Source organism: Gamsiella multidivaricata, assembly GCF_025024155.1.
Source record: "Gamsiella multidivaricata strain RSA 2152 chromosome Unknown BC939scaffold_38, whole genome shotgun sequence".
Lineage (NCBI taxonomy): Eukaryota > Fungi > Mortierellomycota > Mortierellomycetes > Mortierellales > Mortierellaceae > Gamsiella > Gamsiella multidivaricata.
The window spans coordinates 289,446-308,607 of NW_026251746.1; the positions used below are offsets into that span (position 1 = coordinate 289,446).

Below are 19,162 nucleotides of genomic sequence, written 5' to 3' on the forward strand. Positions count from 1 at the left end.
ATGAAGAAAAAAAAACGCAAAGAAAAAAAAACCTGTCTTTGGAAGAGGCTGGGAGATTGGCATTATAAAGCAAAATGCCGGAAGAGAGCGAGTGACCAGATAGTCTAAGTCTGAGGTCGGAGCTTTGATGGTGCAGCCTGTACGCGTTCAACAAGGGTGATGCACGACAAACATATCTCGTTCATGGTACAGCAGCTTCTCTTCAAGGGCCCTTTTTCCTCATCATACCGCTTGCCCAGGGATACATGCAGACCTCTTCCCATCGTAAGCATTTCGTCCTCCACCCACTTATCCATTCTTCCTTTCAGCATTCATGTTCTTTCCTTGTCGTGTGCACTGCGGAGATTCTACACAAGAGAAGGAGCGTACATACAAAGAGGCGGTTCGGGCCACAACATAGTGAAACCTGAATAAAAGTAACACAAGACGTTATTTTGTAAAAACCAACCAAATCATAGACTCACAAAAAAAAACTTACATGGTACAATTAGTGGTTTATTTGGTATGACAAGAGTCGCGCCTGTGCATTTTCTCTGGAGTGGAGCCAGATCGCAATCCCTCCAATCATGATGCAAGGTCAAGCACTCTACTCGATTGCCTGCATTGAGAAGGCGCGCTCAAGGTGTGAGAGCCTTTCGAGTATGTTCTTTCTCCTCGGAGAAAAAAAGAATGGAGTAAAATTGTCATCGTACCGAAGGACAAACGGAGAGACGGCAATGAACGTATCCGGGTCCCATGAAGTCCATTTCCTCTCACATAGGTATAATTTCAAAGTAAAGGTCTTGGGCGTATGTACATGTACTACTCATTGCCATACCCCAATGCATCGCCGCCCATGTTTTGGAGAACGCTAAAAAAAGAAAAAAAAAAAAAGGCAGCGGTAGAGACCACTCAAGGCTAATCTCACGCGTGGAAAGAAGGTATGCATATGTTCTATCATGGTGAACATGGGCCCGAACGCCACTCCAGAATGCTCTTCTATCCCACCTGCACCGTCTGTCAGTTTCCCTCAGTATCCTCAAATCTAAGCAGAAGAGCAGTGCAGAGGCTTGTCTGTCGTGGTCGCACAGACATTTGTTTATTCTGGTATAGAGTACAATCGAGCGCTGTATGAGCCAGTAGTGCAGACACCGCGAAATAGACTATACGCGCGTTTTCGATTAGGGTGATGTTTCTGCCAACGTCAGATACAGCACATTTCCAGCAGCGACAGCCTATCGTCCTTACTTGAGTTTGATTCGTGCGATGGCCATACGATAACTCTCCGTAGATAGCTTGATGCGAAATCTAATCTTGCGATTCTTCTCTTATTCGCTGCAGTAGATACGTGTCACCTTGACCGCATCTCTCTTTCAGAAGCAAACACATACAAGTACTGGATAGACATTTAATTTATGTATTTGGATATAAAGCGGCAAGTTCTAAACGAGCATGGGGGAATCAATGACCGCAAACCCTGCGGCCACTCCGCCTTCATTACTTTCGACGCCCTTGGTGCGAAGTAAATGGCCGCCATTGTCGTTCCGAACCACGCTCTGACCGTCGTGTAGATATATCCCATAAATGCCCAATTCCGAAACAACGTCCGCATGCTGGATTTCTCCTTTACGCAGGAGAACGTTCTTCGTGATAGGAGGACGGATGATATCCATCAGAATATATGCGTTTCTCTGTTCTGCTGTCAGCTTTTTCAATGCTTCCTGGATATCCTTCCCGTAAATATTGTTCCCTTTACAATGGGATGAGAAAAAAAATGTTTGGTGCAATTAGTTCGAAAGTTGAAAGTTGAAAGTTGGTGACGTCTCCTTTTTGCCACAGACGAAAGCGCAATCGTAGCAATGTCCTCATATCCTTACCTCCCCCTTCACGCTGGGGCTTCATAACCAACTCATCACTGTTGACTAGAGCTGCTTCATAAGCAGCCCGTCCCTCAGGCGAGTTATCCAGAGGGTACAGTCCAGCAAACGATTCGCGCAACTGTACGGCCGCTTCTGGATCCTTCACGAAACGCTCCAACTGACCTGGGGCTGCCAGAACCTGCTGCACTTTCTTGGCCCCGACTAGTTGGTATGCAATTGTAGGGCATTTGATCGCTAAAGATCTCTCTGCAAGTAGTCTCCCTTCCCATTCCTATCGAAATAATAAAGCGGGTTTATCGGCGCGTCAGAAGTTTGTTCCCCTATTCGCGCTGGCTAATTGACAATATTATCCATTATTAGTATCGATATACCTTCTCAGTAGGATAATCGGTGGTGGCGTACGCAGATCGATAATATGCAACAGAGATTTCTTGGTCATCACTGTTTGCAATAGAAATAGCGTCAGGTATACGTTAGTTAACCGTCCTGGCATGATACAAGCAGAACCATGTGGCCACCCCTGCAACCTATTCACATACACGTATAGCGCCTTCGTCTGTGGATCCAGCCGTCCTTGTTCCGCAATTTCAGCAAGGGTTCTGCGGATCAACACGACTCCATGCCTAGGGTGAAACGATTGATCAAGTACTGCTCAGTATCATTGTAGACAAAGAGTACATCATATGGTTTTCGAACTTGAATAGCGTGCCCATTCATACTTGTTCAACAGATTATATTCGATGTATCGCTGGTCAAAAGCATTCCGCTCTCCTGGTTGGACCACCATCATGACTTTTGCACTGACAAAAAAAAAAAAGCGCGTGTCAGCATTGCTGTTCTGAGAGCGTAGATTAATGCTGATTAATTTTATCACAGCTCACGTACGTCTTCGATCCATAAAGCTGGTGTGCGGAAGCTAATCCAGAGGCAATTGACGAGATAGATTCACTGCTAGGGAGTGCAGAGACATCCAGCTTATTCGTAAAATACCCTGTAATTGCCAGAAGATATCTACATCATGGGCAAGTGTTAACAACAATTAGCGTCGCTTCATATGACTGATCGATTGTTTGCAGTGGAGATGCTACAATCCTAGTGTAGTATCCTCAGCATACCTATGGAGGTCTCCTGTCAAAGAGGAGAGACTTCCAAAGGAAACAGAGATGGTGTTAAGTTCAACCTGTTTGATCTTTGCTTCTGAGAACTCTTGTCCTTGGTTCAAGTGGATAATGTAATCGGACCGATGTACTCCAAGCGAAGCAGGCTAGGTTGGTTGCGCAGAAAAGAATTTGTAAGCAAAAGCAGTCCATCCGAACGCGTCCTAATCTACAGATCATAAGACGTCTTCTTTATTGCGTGGGCACGTCAGCTTGCTCTCTAGAAAGCGAGGAGTAACAGCGTCGATGGCGCCATCCATCAATGCTATCGGTGCTCCTTCCCTGGCCAAAAAGTCAACGTACATCTCAGTTATGTTCACGATTATTTACCTGAGCAATACCTTCCTTCTTCACAATGAGGTACAAATCGTAAAGGCGCTTGACAAAGTCGTCGACGGTCGAAAGACTATGTCCATTGTAGCAGCAAAGCAATTGGAAGTCAACAACCGCGCCTGACAAATATTCGCGTCCCTTTCGACTGCCATACATGCGTAGCCTAAAAAAGACCCGGTAGAACACACCTTTCCATAATCTCCTTTAAGAAGGCGTCGTCTTCTGAGATGTCATGAACGAGTTGGTTGAACAAGGGCTGAATTTTAACTGCATCGTTGAAGGCATTGATAGGGAAGGGAGTGGGGAACAACGAGACGGGGGCATTGATGACACCTCCTGCAAGAATAGGATCCTGCGTGTCCTTCGTGGAAGGAGGACGGACAACGAGACCGTGCGAAAGTGCAAAGTCGAGGGCAGCGTCCTTGAGGATCTGGAGCTGTTCTTCTGTCAAAGTTGATGCCAGGTCGGACATTCTTGGCGGCGATAGTTGTGGTAACGTGGGAAGTACAGAAATGTAAATTGAGGAAGTGGAGAGGATTCAAAAGTTGGATGGAGCGATGTGAGAGCTGTCTGCGCAACCGAAGTAAGGGTTTCAATAGAGTTTATATCCAATTACAGTTGCTTCCTTATTTCCATCCATTATTTCAGGGACATCCTTGGGTGGAGATGTTCGACTAGTGCCATTTTCTTAGTTCTGAGAGTAACGAAGACGATAGTTATGATGAGGACTTAGGGGAGCTGGAAGATGGAGATATATCAAACGTGGAATAACAGGGCTCAGAGCAAGAAGACGAGGAGCTGCAGATAGACGCAGTGCGCAAGGCCGCAAGTAGTACTCCAAAAAACTTCCGGCGATCTACTGTGGCGATCTGGAAAAGAAAGAGCATTGACGAGTTTTCTTCGTCCAATACGAGTTTCCCACTTTTAAAAGAAGGATTTACGGAAAAGGAATTCAAACATCGACGTCAAGACATAGTTCATGTGCACTGCGACTCAATGCTTGCGCTAGCATCAGTGTTCAACCAAGCTAGGAAGCTTACAGCAGAGAGGGATGAGAAACTTCGGCTATTGGCATTCAGCTCTTTAGTGCAAGCCGGCTACTTGACGCCCTCATCCGCAACATCCGCAAGGCCCGTTACTTCTGATGCGATTGCTAGGTCTCAATAAAATGTCGCCATGCTTATCTGTAAACCCCATAGTTTTATTCATGTGTCTTGGTTCTGTGAGTATGTAAGATGACAAAATTGTCGTGTTCTGGTTCCGTTGGCAGCTCGTCACCCTCGTCAATCAAAGAGTTGTGGAGAATCATGTAAACAGTCGTCCAGTCCAGGACTCTCCTATAGTCGGCCCAGCAGGTGTCCTCCCTGATTACATGGGGTAGCTCTGTCAACGATCTCCAGCGACGTTTTAATATGCCAATGCAATTCTCATTGCAGGTGCGGACATTGGTGAGGCAGCGACTGAAGTCCATTTCGTCCTGAGTGAGAGATTGGCCCTTGATAACTGGCACCGTCACTATCGAGATTGGGTAGGCGGAGTCGGCGAGAAGACGTTGCGAAGGAGAAAAGTACTCCTTCTGGCGGATCCAGGGATCAGTTTGAACAAAAACGGAGTGGTCATGGCATCGATCTAGGACAGAAAATAAACCGAAGTTAGTATACCATTACTTTTCCACAGCCAGGTAAAGCCAATTTATATATCGTACCTGAAGCCCTTGGACGACCAACCATGTACGCAGGGCGTTTTGCGAAAGGCAACGTAGTTCCGTCAACAAATCCAACACGGCCAACAGCCCCTTTTCGGCCATCTTTCTAGGGTGTCTATGCCATCCTTCCAGAGCGTCTATGCCATCCTTCCAGAGTGTCTATGCCATCCTTCTGGGGTTGGCCAGTGCAGAAGCTGATTCCGCAGTGAAAGGAGAGCATTGATCACACGTCCTGTATAGTTCTCACACGAACCTGGACTCTGCACCATGGGCCATCATGTATAATCGGGCCTCCATTTTGAGAGGAGCCAGTCCCGTATTCAATCCAATTGAAGCTGGTGTTTTAAACATTAAAGGGTCATGTATCTCAACACTTTTGCTCCCATATACATTCATTTCGAGCCCATCATTTCCTCTATCTCCACTATGCCCAAAAGAAAACGCGTTGGTCACGTAGCTCCGGCCCCCAAACCGCCCGACGTCGAACGCTCTAGCCTTGGCGCCTCGGCTTCCAAATCACACAAATCCCAAACGAAGTATACACTTCATGATAAGATGCATTTCATTTCAAAATACCAACGCAGAGCGAGAACACAATCCATATGGCTCCAAAAATGTTGAATATGCATCCCAAAATAGCCGCCAATATACTTAAAAAGGAAGACAAGATCCATCAAGTAGTGGCGACGCTACCGCCTGTGGCAACAAGGGCGATTGTACGCAACAGGCCAAGACCAATGGCGGTTGTGGAAGAGGCCGTTTATGCCTGGTATAAACAGCGGGAATCTTTAGGTATAGTTTGCTCGTTTCTGAAAGCATATTCCCTAATCCATATAATTTGATAGGTATCAACGTGTCAGACTGTGCCCTGAAAGGAACTGCTGTGGTGATGTGGATCCTCATAAAAGATTTCTTTCGTCTCGAGCATAAGCCAGAGCCGATTGTCTTTTCGAATGGTTGGCTCCAAAAGTCCAGAAGATAGCGAGCGTTCAGGAGATACATCGGCCATGGTGAATGTGGATCGGTCAACTTAGATCTCTATCGGACTCAAATTGAGCAGATCCAAATAGCGCTCGAGGCCTTAGCCCTGACAGTATCTACAATTACGATGAGACGGGTTTCTTTCTAAAGGCTATGTCCAACAAAGCCTTTGCTACTGGCTCGATTCGTGGCAAAAAGGCCACTCAGATTGCTCGAGTGTCGGTGTTGCTGTGCAGTAATGCCACAGGCGCAGACAAACGCAATCTTTTTGTCCTTTGTAAGTAACGCAGTATCGTTTAAGCAGTGTGATAGTTAGTGCAAATCAAATAGTTAAGCACTGTCTGAACGATTTGGCCTAAGCGACATTGAAGGCTATCGATGCCGACTTTTAAGGAAGCGGTTATGTTGGACGCGAACTGTTCGCCAATTGGCTCTGGAAGCTAGACCAGAACATGTACAGGAAGAGACGCAAGATCGCTTTGCTGATCGACAGCGCGCCAGGACACGGCAGATGCGAAGAATGGGGCTTCCTCAACATCTCCATCATCAGGCTACCTCCAAATACAACATTCATGAGCCAGCCGCTCGATGCTAGGATTATCCGGTCCTTCAAGGCCCACTACAGCCAAGAAATCCACCAAGAGATCCACCAAGAGATGCAGGTGGTCGAACTCGTTCTCCGTAACCGCACCGTCGAGAAGGAAGTTCCCATCGAGGGATTCCCGCCACCACCTTCAAGTCCCTACGCAGAAGGGGTCTATTCTCAAGAATATCTCCAAAGCGCTGTAAACGAGTTCATGTCTGCCGCCGCTGACATACAGGAAACCAATTACAATGTTCTGTCGAAGACTGGCCTTCAGGTCGCTTTGGACGATATGGATGTGTTCGTTGATTGTCATAGGCTTGGGATATAACGTAGAACACCAGTTCAATTGGATTGAATACGGGACTGACAGGCTCGACTGTTACAATCCAACTATATTATCGTTGGTGGGCATGTACACCTTATGCTCTGAAAATAGATGTTCATCAAGCTTTCTCCATCACTTCTTCCAACTTTTACATCATCCCACGCCCTTGCATCTACTGCTACTGCCGCAGCCACAGAAAAGGAATGACAGACGTATCGTCAACAGGCCAGCGGAAGCGCCTCAAGCACGGCATCCTCGCTGCTATCGGCGTCTTCGGTTCCGCGCAGCTAATTTACTACTTTGGCTGGTCAGGACGATTCAGTGCAGAGTTCACTCGCGCACCCGTCCCCGAGGCGATTCCCATGGACACAATCGAAACAGACCGCGCTTGCGTCTTACTTGATCGATCTTTCACCTCTGCTACGCAGCCAGACTTTACGAGGACAGGCCTTAAACAATGGACCGGCTGCCAGACACTCAACAGCACCAGCGGCTGGATCATACAGCACTGTACCGTACCAGGGAACAACCCTACCCAGAAGGATGGTGAACCGGTGGTGGATTCTTTATCATGTTATCCAGGAGGATATTTTCGTATTCAGCGGCTACAGCCCCTCGCCGGCAAGGACATACTGCAGACTGGGACTTGCCAACTGAAGGCGGGCATGTCACTTGCCGAGGACGCCGCTACGAGTCAGTATGCGACTTCATATCTCGGCCCAGACACCTTCCGTATTATCCTTGTTGGCCCCGAGCGACTCTCACTGATGCAACAACAATCACTAGGGAACTGCACCTATGCCATCCCTTACTTGATCAGTCGACCTGGCCGGTTCTGGGTTCAGAAAGTCCTCCACACCTATCAAGGATACGATGCACTGAACGAGATCGCCTCTGAGAAAGGGTCGCCAGAATATCTCGGTAACGACATCCTTGTTGCCGGAACGCAGCAGCAACAAGCGGAGCAGCACTATTACCACTTTAATGTCTGTCCACATTGTGTATCTTGGGTGGCGATGGACGAAGCCCAGGGACTAGCAGGCACCAGGGATACTTGCTCGCGAGCACCAACTCAGCAGTCACATCAGTACGGCATCTACAGAGCCAGGCTTCCAATAGAGTCTGTATGGCAGGCAGTGGGCCATCCATACGAATGGATTCCAGCGCGGCCTCGCTGCAGGTTCTACCCTGCGCAGACATCGTTCGAGCCCGTCACCAATTCGGACAGCAAAGATGTTAAGGCCGAGAAGGCAGAGGCGGCTCAGTGCTTGCAAAATGCTCGGTCGATATATTTTGTCGGCGATTCTCATGTCAGGACGATTTTCAGCGGAGTCATGCAGAGACTGCAGGGAAGATCGGGCGGCATCGATGCACGTATCCAGGATCAGCGGAGCCATACTATAAAGGCTGGCAAGGTCGAGGCAAGAAGCGACCTTGATGCCTCACTAAACGACACCTTGGCGCGCATTAGATACACGGTCGAGGACCTACAGGTTGCCACAGTCGCGGATCTCAGTGTATTGGAAGATGCGGACACTGTCGTTCTCGGATTTGGATCGTTCTTTGGGCACTGGCCTACCGAGCAGTATGTAGAGCGGGTGAAGGCTGTGTTGGACGGCCTGGTCGAGATTCGAAAGCAGCGGGAGCTGAACTCTGATGGAAACAACCAGGACAAAATGAACAGCCTCAAGGTCATATGGGTGAGCGCATCAGCATGGACGGACGATTCAAACCAACACTGGAGGACGAACCATCGGATTCTGTATTGGAATAAGCTGGTGGACGGTATGATCGACACTATTAATGCTCAAATCGGGGGAGGAGGTATGGTTGACCGACTTTTGACATTCGATATCACCATCCCCTTCAAGAACAGCACTCAGGACCATGTCCACTACACGGGTGAGACCCCAGTTGACAGCTTTTCAGCAGAACTCATTCACAAACTCGACCTCTGCTCATAGGTCACGCATATCCCTGTATCTTCATTCTACTCCTATCCAGCATGCCATAAATGTATACATATATCAGTTCTTACTGTGCAACAGCAGTAAAGCCATTATCTTGACGCACAGGTGGAGAGAGGGTTTTTATTAAAAAAAAAAAAAAATTATACAGCAGTAGAGAAGATAAAAATATGAGCTGAAGTCTAATGTATTGCTGTTTAAAATACCCAGATAGCTCTCAGTCTGAATGCAATACAGCTAGGCATTTGCCAACTTGGCTTCCTCGTCGTCCAAAATTGGCTGTGACTCTGGAGCCCCGGCGCTGGTCCTTTCTGACAGCTCCGTCAAATCTGGGCTTGCTTGTTCCGTTTCGCCCTGGTAGATCAATGCAATATAGCTGACGAAAGGTGTTGTCATACCGACAGCGAAGCCATACACGCCCTTGAAGATCTGTGGAAGCGGCCATGTGTTGAAGTCGCCACCCATGCTACTGTAATCCTTGCCAATGCTATGGATCTTGAGCCCCGACAGGATGCCGATCGTGATGGGCCAGTACAGGATAAATGTGGCCAGGATCAGAACCGCAATGCGCTTGCCGTGAAAATTGAGATAGTACCCAATCTTTTCCTTCAGGGTCTTGTGTATCCCTACATGCTCAAGCCCCACAAACCAACGGACGACTGGATTGGCATTCTTGGGCATCCTGAGTGGAGCGACCAACCCCTTCTTGAGGTCTCCATTGACGGCCAATCGGTCCAGAATCCAAGTGAGGGCCTGTTGGATGATAATGGTGACAGCAGCGTCTCCGGCCAGGGTGTTCGGCAAAGGCCAAAGAAAGATGGCCTTACTTGTGTTCTTGTACATTGCGGTGGCAAGCCCAAAGTTGATGCCTCCATCAAGAATCATGGCGCCAATCATGTGCATCACGACCAGGTAGACGACATGCCTCGTTGTCAAGCCCTCGACTGCATGTTTCCGGCCAGCCATGGTTATAGTTGTCGGTCGAGTTAAAAATAAAACAAGAGTGAAGTGAGCACAGTTGGCTGTGGTTATTTAAGATGGAGGTATAGAGGAAGTGGCCAAGGACACGGAGATGAGTAAGGAGAAGAAAGAATAAGGAGCGAAGAACAAAAGGTACACTCTCAAGTGAATTGCACGAGGATTAACGGTGTGCACCTCCGCGTGAGTGGTCTGTGTTGGAAGGGGGGTGATGTTCAGGAGAAATGGGTGGAGGGTGTTGTTTGGCCATGACAGCATTACTATGGGGGTTCAGTTTAGTTGTTCTTGCTCTCAGATAACCTTGAGCCGGCCTCAACGGGTAATGATGATAATTTACTTGACGAACCACGGTACCATGGTGCCATTGTTGAAGTCGGTGACTGTTGTGCTGAATGTTGGTCAGGGAGGGCGGCGAGTACTCCGTTTACTCATCTTTCGTCGTCATGGAAATCGAAATCAAGATCAGACTGCCCTCGGAGGACGAGGCCGCTAAGCTGGAGCGTGCGCTTGGAGGTAGCCCTACCAGCATAGAGGACCAAGATAATGTCTTTTTCGATGGAGTTGGCAAGGAGCTGTGAGTATCGCGGATATTGCAGATGGTGCCAACGGCACTTTGGTCACCATGGAGGGGATGGTGGCTGATTCTGTCTATCTGCATCAATTGATCCATACTAGCATCAAGAACCAACTCGTATTTCGTATCAGGATCATTGAAAAAACCGGAAAGGAGCCCGTTGCAGTCGTAGCACTGAAAGGCAACGCGGTGCTGATCAATGGAATCGCCATGGTTGAGGAAGAAGAGCAAATCATCGACGTGGATATTGCTATGCAAATTATTGAGAGTCCCAACATCATCCCCGAAGTGGCCAAATCGTAAGTCGCACTGGCACCAACAAGGACATATGAGAGGTCGAATCCAACACAGGCTGAGCAAATACGCATTATTAAATTTGATAGGCATCGTCTGCTACAAAAGATCGTCGAGCGGGTACCATGCCCCAATGGATACTTAGATATGGGACGATTCAGGAACGTGCGGCACAAGTTTCAATGGAAAGAGTACACTGTCGAGGTCGACCGCACAATTGTAAGTTGAGCGTGTGTTTCTGTCTTCATTTATGATTGAATAGCCGAATTGAAGCATATCCTATATTTTCTACTCTACTTGCGATAGTATCCTCACGGAACGGCTTATGAGGTCGAAATCGAGTCTACAGATCCGGACAAAGCTAAAGAGCAACTGCAAGTGATATGGATCATGACATGGGCTGCATGTTACGGGCGGCAGGATAGAGCAACTAACCATCCCGGGATCGATATCAATGTGTTTTATTTCTAGGACCGCATTGCTCCAGGAGCATGGAGTGGCTCACGGCAACAGCCAGAGAAACAAATTTGAGAACATGATCTACGGGACGCTCCTCTAGAGTCAAACTGGAGCAGAGAATGGCATAGACCGCGCGGAGCTAGACTCAGACAAGATGGCTCTGCCTAGGAGTTCGTCTTTTCGGTTGCCCCGTGTGCTGATGGACACGGAAAGAGGCGAGATCGCGCGTGGTAAACCACTCCGGACTATGTTTGAAAATAAAAATGACCCTGTGATAATGTGCTGACCCTGCTATCCACCTTCAGCCCCTAAACTGCAGGGCTCCATGCATGGTATATGGATTAAAGAGCGAATGACCACCCCCTTTGCTTTTTGGTTTGTTGTGCGTGCTCTTGCAACATTCAGGTGCCTCAGTGTGCAGTCTCGGTCCTATTTGACTTCACATCCTTACTTGGTCTCCTGTTGCTGCTGGTCTGTCGTTTTGGTCTCCTTTGTGTCAATGCCATCGGAGAAAACATTTAGGAAGGAGGCAAAAGAACAAAAAAATGTGACCAGCCCAACCACCCAATCCACCTTCGGAAACCTGGGGCGAAAGGCCAGAGCAATAACGTGCGTAGGGATGGAAACACACCATGTCGCCATCCTTTTATATCATCGCCCTTTGTTGCCTCTGATGCTTATTTGTGAACACAGACTGCGTTAGACACGATAAAAAAAAAAGACTACGGCCCATGTCCTGATCATGACCAGGAACAAAACAAGCGGACCTGGAGCTGCAGATGCACAAACAAGCATGGACACTATTACCCCTATTTTTTTTCTTTCTTTCTTTTCTTCTTCATTGAGACACTATTGGGATTCTCCTTTCCTCCTCTTCCTCCACTCTGCCCACAACATTCAAGTATTGTACTATACCCTCTTGACAGTTCTTCATAAACTATTGGCCTTTATTGTTGACCACTTTGAAAGGACACGCAAACCAGTCGCGAGATCATTGGTAGTCCTGTTCAGTCTACCTTCATATCACATACCATATTCCACACTTGTGCACTTTGTAGCCAGGCACCCTATTATCTCGCATAACCCATCTCTCAGTTCTTACAGCTGGCCCAATCGCTTCATAACATCCAGACTGGTCGCGAGAGGTTGGTACTCACTGGAGCCGACATCTATAATCTGTAGAAGCAGCACTTCACCACCATGGCTACCTCTCGGGTCGTTTATCCTCCGAATAATCCGCTGTACGAGCCATATATCCATTCTACTTCTTCCCCCATGGCCTCATCACCGCCTACAAGGATAAGAACCAGTGGCATCTTTACCCGGCGGCTCTCGCTCACGGCAGCGTCTGTTGCTAATTCAGTCGCCTCGTCCACGCTCTTTGGATCATCGCCGCCTGCTTCGCATGGTTCCTCATTGTACCAGCAAGGCTCTTTCTTTCGATCCTCAAGCTCAGCCATCAGCAGCAATCCCGCTACCAGCACCTCTTCCGTGAATGTGTCCTCGGTAGGGATCAATATACCCTCTCCACGTCCCTCTTCATCAACGGCCATAGGAGAAGGAGCGGTGTCCTCCTCAAGGCGGCAGCGCAATCGCAGTACCAGCCACCCCCCTCCACCAAAGTACAAGACGCACCGCACCCCACAACTGCGCATTTCGCTACAGGATGCCATGGGCAACCCTGTCCTTTCACCGCCGGTGATGGCGCCTGGAGAATCTGTACGTGGTCAGATTAATTTGGAATTGCCCAAGGCCACTCCTGTCCACTCTATCGAGATTTGTCTAACGGGAACGGTGACAGCGCTAGATGGGACGCGATTGGGATCCATGAAGACAGTTTCTGTTTTAGAAGAGTGCAAGACTGTGGCGACGGCTTCAGTCACTAATGCCAGGACCAATACGACCAGACGACATACTACACCAGCACCGGCAGCGGCAGCTAATGAGGATACATCAAGCAGAGGACGTGGTCGGCGCAGTAGTGTAACGAGTGCGAATGCGATACAGGACAGAGCACGCTCCCCTGCCATCCCGATCCAGAATACCATCGCAGCAGCAGTGGCAGCAACTATAGCAGCACAAGGGAGTCCACAAAGACCTTCAGCTGAGCAGATGTCCAGGGCACTCTCGATGCCCTCGCCTTATTACTCATCAAGTTATAGCACGTCAACATTGTGCTTGAATAGACCTATTTCACCTACACCAGCTGATCTTAGAGGCAGAAGAGCCAGCTTCTCGGCTAATGTCGATACACCCATCAGCAGCTTTGGAGGCACGCCAGGAAGAGCTGGACGTAACATGAGCATGATTAATATCAGCACCTTAAATCAGTTTCCTTTGGATGACGATCCGTCACAGCCAGAGGCACCATCATACGATCCACCAAATTATGAGCGAATCTTTACTTCCACTATCAACGGACGGTCGTCGGAAGAGAGCTCCAGCACAGACTCGGTCGTTCACTCACAAGGAGATGCAACAGTGCCGGATTCAACAGCTCCTATCAATATAGCTGCAGAAGCAAGTACATCGTCCGCGCCAATTCCAACGTCAAGCGCGACCAATAGCTCTGAGAATGGTAGGATGGCGTCCGATTTCTGCACTAACTGACCCTTTCGATATATCTTCTTGGCTAACATCATACTTTCTGCAGTCTCTATCGCTACTCATAGCAGACGGTCCTCTCGGGAAGGCCGTAATGGCCAAACTGGATCCGCGCCAGCTCCAGCAACGCCGCCAGCAGAGCCTAAAGCAGTTTTGATGCAGCCTGGAAACTACGTGATTCCTTTCTCCATCCGCATTCCCTCAAACACCGTTATGTCTCTTCCAGGATCGTTTTCTGATCCAGTCGGCAACATTAGTTATCAGCTCAGGGCAATTATGAAACAGATTCTACCGAGTCCGGACCCCTACGATCCAAAGGCACTCGTTGTCGAGCCAACATTCACATCGGCAACACAGGTTGTCAAGTTGATGCCGATGAACGACCCCGCATATATGCCTTTATACAACATCCCGTTCGAGACAGAGTCTGTGCGCGCCAATGTTGGACACTGGCTCTGGTCGACGGGCTTCATGGAGGCGCATGCATGGGTTCCCAAGCAAGGCTATCGTCCAGGTAGAATAGTTCCGTTGGTCATTCATATCGTCAACCACTCCGATGCAAAGCAGGTGACTGTAGAAACAACATTGTGCAGGTGCCTTCACTATGGCTCGGGATTATCGAAGATCAGAGCAATGGGGATTGCAGGGCAGGGCTATCTCATGGACCCAGTATTGGCTGCTTCAGTTGTACCTGAAACCGCCATGGAGGTTTCTCTGGCAGATGAACGCGCCGGCGGACGACATCAGGAAAGGCGTAGAAGTTCTTCGAATCGTAACAGACCTCATAGCCAGCAACCGGATACGTCGATACCATCGCCGCCTGCATCGCCGTATGGATCGAACTTCCCAACAACTCCTACAAGTGAACAGGGCGGCGACTCTCCGGAGGGTTCCGTGCATGGGTCGAGAATGCCGAGCCCCAATAGTATAGCCTCAATCTCAAGCCAATGGGGATCCGTTCACTCCAGCAGCAGTGATAGCAACAACACGCCATTGAGCTCGGGTATCATCCAGTACAGCCCGGATACCGACTTGCCTACTCCCTCCACAGCAGTACCAATCAATTTGATACAGACCCCACTACCCATTGTTCAGCATCAGCGCGAGAAGGTGTCGAAATCGAAGACTCTCATCAACTGTAGCTTGGCCGTCGACCGTGAGATTCAAAAGACCATCCCTGTGCTTATCCCTCACACGGCCGGTTATTCAATCCTGAATGCTCCACTGCTCGAAGTCTCGTATGAGATTGTGGTCAAGATTCGTGCTGAAAAGGTGTACTCGCGGGGTATCCGACTCTCGGTACCCATCATCGTGATGGTTCCTGAAGAAGGAGATTTAGAGGAAGAGGAGGAGCTGTTGTTGAGCGCAGGATTGGCTAGTCCGGCAATGATGGCCAGAGATTTGGGTCTGGCATTTAGTGGAGACGAGTATGACCTGGGAGATCAGGGCGAGTGTCCGCCGTACGAGCTGACAGTGAGTTCAAGCGGTCGACGCCGCAATGGTCGACGCTGAACAAGGAGCGTCATTACCTTGGATGCTTTATTTTCTGTCGCTTCACGCGTCGCTTGTATATAATTTTTTTAACAAAGATTTCATTTCAAAGAAGCATGCACGAGAGGGAGGATGGTACCCTTGATAATGTTTCTTTATCTGGATATATAAAACACACGGACAATCATTTTCCGCTAAATGGAAAAGTCCGCGGTCCTTGCCTTTAACGAGTTTAGAGGCATGAAGACCGGGTGCATGGGCGAGAGCAGCGCCATGCGACATAATGAAAAGAACAAGGTTGACATGCTTACGGCATTGCGTGGTGCTCAACGAGTGCCGAGGGTAGGCTGAGCTGCTGGATTTTGATTCGCTCCTGGAATGAACAAACGCTCTCTCGTTCTTCAGCACACCAGACGGATGCAGCAATAAAATTCATGGAGTGGACACAACTTTAAAGAAGGTGTTCCCGCCATACCATGTACTGCCCATCCTTCCCTTGCGCCTGCATCTCATTCCTCCCCTCATCCCTCTCTTTCTCTTTCTCTTTCTCTTTCTCTCTCCACGAGCTGCAGAATCCAGCAAGGCCCTATCCATAAGCCGTACTCGAGTGCTGACAGGACCCCCACCGCCATTCTCGACCACACCGCATCGCCACCCAGCCCGGTCCAGGGTCAAGGTCAGCTTCAGTTCAAGTTCCAGCTCCAGTCTCAGTTCCGGCAGCAGACCCCTCCTCCATGACTTCATCACAGGCGATATCGACATCGCCACTGCCTTCACCGCCATTGACGATCTCCATCCCGACTGCAAAGACGAGCACCGGAGTCGTCTGTGCGTCTGTCTCAAACTCCAGCCCTGCTCTTCAACCGCTCGACACCCAGGATGAAGACGCAGAAGAGGGTCTCGATCACGATGCAGTAGACCACTACACCTATAACGGCCCAAATAATTACACGGTACAGCCTTTCTTCGCCTCCGAGCCAGAGTCGCCGTCGCCCATCCTACCAGCCTGGCCATCCACGCAGCTCAACCCAGACTACCTTGTGCCATACCATCCATCCGTCCACAAGAATATCACTAACTATTCACAGATTCTTCTCGATCAAATCCGCCAAAAGTCGGCCTCTGCCGCACCAGCAGAGCCATCAAATGCTGTGTCAGGAGTCGGTGTTGCTGCGCCATCGACCTTCAAAGGCATCTCAATCCTTCCCTCTGCATTGTCATCAGCGACAAATAAGGAACCATCAACAGTCGAAAAGTACTTTGTCTTCCAACCACACCAACGAGAGTTGCAGGGTTCGGAGCATTCATCACGGCATCCCTCTCGGTCACACCCAAAAACGCTCTGCAGACGCGCTGCTCAATCCCTCAGACCTGTAACTCGGTTCTTCAAGCGACTTTCGCGCTCTGTGAAAGGAACTGCATCTGAGCAGCCCAAAAAGGGCAAGGAGAAAGCCGCAGAACCATCGACACTAGCCCCGCCTCAACCTGGTGAGCCGGTCGATTTAAGTTTCCAGTATCTGCAAGCACGCGCGGATAACAACGAGATCGCGCCCCGCAACGCCAGTGAGCAGGAGCACGACCAACAGCGACCCCAGGAATTTGTACAGTCCATCCAACATGCACCCAAGGTGATGAAAATTTTGGACAAGATCAAGAACCATGTTACTGATCACCATGATAACAAGCAGGAGCAACCCAGCAACGATCGAACCCACGGCGATGAACATACTGCAGTGAAAAACCAAAGCATACACACACACACCGCAACTCCACCAGCAGCAGTAGCAATATCGGCACTGCAGAAAAAAAAGAACCGCGGAGGGCCACGGATGCACCCAAAACTGCTGGAGCTCTATGAAGTCACAGACCATGTGTTGGGCGTTGGCACATTCGCAACCGTCAAGGAAATCAAGCTAAAGAGCACTGATAGATCATATGCGCTCAAAACCATCCTCAAAAAGACATTGCAAGGTAGGCATGCATCGGCATGGTTCTCGTGAAAGGCAGTTGATCGGATCGAACTCTACAGTGTCCCGCGACTTACCCAACGATTGTGCCTTTTTTGTTAAACCAACAGGGAAAGGTGCTATGCTGGATACAGAGATTGCAGTTCTATCCAAGGTACGCCATCCAAACTGCGTGTCGCTCTTGGAGATGTTTGAGACCGAGGACGCCGTCTATCTTGTCACGGATCTGGCAGCAGGCGGGGAGCTTTTTGAACAGCTCCTGAATAAGGGCTCGTATACGGAAGGCGATGCTGCACGCCTTATTCACGAGATCTTGCTGGGAGTCGAGTATCTGCATAGCATGGACATCGTGCACCGAGATCTAAAGCCGGAGAATCTGCTATTCTTCGACACCACCGAGAATGCGCGACTCATGATCACAGATTTCGGATTGAGCAAGATTCTCACGAATGGAAACGATGTGTTGATGACCGCTTGTGGTACGCCGGGATATGTTGCACCTGAGGTTTTGGAGAAAATTGGACATGGCAAGCCCGTCGATATGTGGAGTGTTGGTATCATTGCCTACACACTCCTCTGCGGATACGCACCCTTTTGGGGAGAAGGTACATACACCGAGAAACGCTCATTGCTCTCATGCCATTCTTTGTCCAGAGTTTTGTCCTAATGTCCTTCTTTACTATTATAGATCAGCCTACCTTGTTCGAGAACATCATTGCTGGACAATACGAGTACGAGGATGAATACTGGAAAGATATTTCCCCGCTCGCTAAAAAATTTATCGACTCATTACTCGTGCGGCCAGCAGAAAAGCGGCCCACAGCAACTCAGGCGCTTTCCCATCCATGGTTTCGTACCGTGCTGGATCAAGGTCTTACAGCACCAGCTTCGCCCTCGGATAGTGTTGATCTTCTGCCTAGTGTTCGCAAGAACTTTAACGCCACGAATGTGTTCAAGAAGGCTGTACGGGCCGTCGGTATTCTACGAAGGATGCAGGGGGCTCAGCAACATGGCCACACGCAGGGAGTATCTCTGGACTCAACGTCGGAAGGAGGTGCAAGAATGGTAGAGGTGGCGAGTGTTGATGGTATCAAAAATCCTAGGTTTAGCTTCCACGATGTGGTCAGTGCGGCCATGTTGTCCAAGCAGGGTATACGTTTGGATGCAGTATCGGACGAGAGCAATTCAGGACATGGACCAAGAATTATCAGTGAGAGCGAGGAACATCTTGAAAAAATCAGTGCTGTTCTCGAGGACCTCACCATCAAAGCCATATGACCTATTTCAGATCTTTTCATGCATAGGCCACCATATCATATCCTCCTCCTGTATTGTTAATTCGAATAATAGGCCATTTATCTCAACAAACTTACTTCTCTCATGACAAGAAATAAGATGATTCGAGGCCCTAATGGCTTGGTTTCTGGAAATTCACATTACGCACTCTAAAACAGTTGTAAAGGCGTTCAAATTGATGGCAGCTGTTCACGACTAGCATTAGATGCCGCTATTTCCTTTCGTTCGTGCTAGTCCTAGTCTCCCAGGCACCCTTTCTTTACGGTTTAAAATACTTGTTTTTTTAAGTTCGTTTTTTACATAGTATTTTAGATAGTTTTTACAGCTTTTTTTTTTTTTTTTTTTTTTTAGCGTCATAGTCGCCGTGCGTGCCACTCTTGTAAAATATATTTTTTATTTTACATTTAATACATAGCCTTGGGAGCGGTCGTTGTCATCCAAGACACCGTCGTTCATAGTCGTCATTTTCCTCTTTTTGGGCTTAGGAGGTTCCTCAGTAGTGATGTCTATGTTATTGGTGCTCGGTCATGTCCTCCGCGTCGCTATCAAAAAGATATTGAGGTTCCCTAAATCAAAACAGGCAATG

General features: G+C 48.8%; 6 protein-coding genes across 6 annotated transcripts; 4 read left to right on the forward strand and 2 right to left on the reverse strand.

Moving 5' to 3' along the window:
* Window positions 1–1,180: 1,180 nt before the first annotated feature.
* Window positions 1,181–3,821, reverse strand: BC939DRAFT_517326 (glutathione synthase; the record flags this gene model as incomplete). The annotated part of the gene is made up of 9 exons (XM_051561168.1): window positions 1,181–1,729; window positions 1,857–2,130; window positions 2,231–2,300; window positions 2,399–2,482; window positions 2,579–2,659; window positions 2,745–2,870; window positions 2,975–3,123; window positions 3,347–3,422; window positions 3,538–3,821. The coding sequence occupies 9 exons, from the start codon at window positions 3,819–3,821 to the stop codon at window positions 1,422–1,424; spliced, it is 1,452 nt and encodes a 483-aa protein (XP_051411576.1). The 3' UTR covers window positions 1,181–1,421.
* Window positions 3,822–7,068: 3,247 nt separating this feature from the next.
* On the forward strand, window positions 7,069–9,059 carry BC939DRAFT_453750 (uncharacterized protein). The gene has a single exon (XM_051555968.1). It carries the CDS (start codon window positions 7,150–7,152, stop codon window positions 8,908–8,910), a length of 1,761 nt encoding a protein of 586 aa, XP_051411577.1. The 5' UTR covers window positions 7,069–7,149; the 3' UTR covers window positions 8,911–9,059.
* Window positions 9,060–9,150: 91 nt separating this feature from the next.
* BC939DRAFT_477767 (uncharacterized protein) lies at window positions 9,151–9,879 on the reverse strand (the record flags this gene model as incomplete). The annotated part of the gene is made up of 1 exon (XM_051558705.1): window positions 9,151–9,879. One exon carries the CDS (start codon window positions 9,877–9,879, stop codon window positions 9,151–9,153), a length of 729 nt encoding a protein of 242 aa, XP_051411578.1.
* Window positions 9,880–10,334: 455 nt separating this feature from the next.
* Window positions 10,335–11,318, forward strand: BC939DRAFT_397900 (CYTH-like domain-containing protein; the record flags this gene model as incomplete). Its single annotated transcript, XM_051552392.1, has 5 exons — window positions 10,335–10,465; window positions 10,567–10,764; window positions 10,849–10,978; window positions 11,066–11,137; window positions 11,247–11,318. 5 exons carry the CDS (start codon window positions 10,335–10,337, stop codon window positions 11,316–11,318), a joined length of 603 nt encoding a protein of 200 aa, XP_051411579.1.
* Window positions 11,319–12,418: 1,100 nt separating this feature from the next.
* BC939DRAFT_503813 (uncharacterized protein) lies at window positions 12,419–15,334 on the forward strand (the record flags this gene model as incomplete). Its single annotated transcript, XM_051560443.1, has 2 exons — window positions 12,419–13,796; window positions 13,872–15,334. The coding sequence occupies 2 exons, from the start codon at window positions 12,419–12,421 to the stop codon at window positions 15,332–15,334; spliced, it is 2,841 nt and encodes a 946-aa protein (XP_051411580.1).
* Window positions 15,335–15,590: 256 nt separating this feature from the next.
* BC939DRAFT_411777 (kinase-like domain-containing protein) lies at window positions 15,591–18,903 on the forward strand. Its single transcript, XM_051552943.1, has 3 exons — window positions 15,591–17,284; window positions 17,391–17,885; window positions 17,969–18,903. Exons 1-3 carry the CDS (start codon window positions 16,048–16,050, stop codon window positions 18,556–18,558), a joined length of 2,322 nt encoding a protein of 773 aa, XP_051411581.1. The 5' UTR covers window positions 15,591–16,047; the 3' UTR covers window positions 18,559–18,903.
* Window positions 18,904–19,162: the final 259 nt, after the last annotated feature.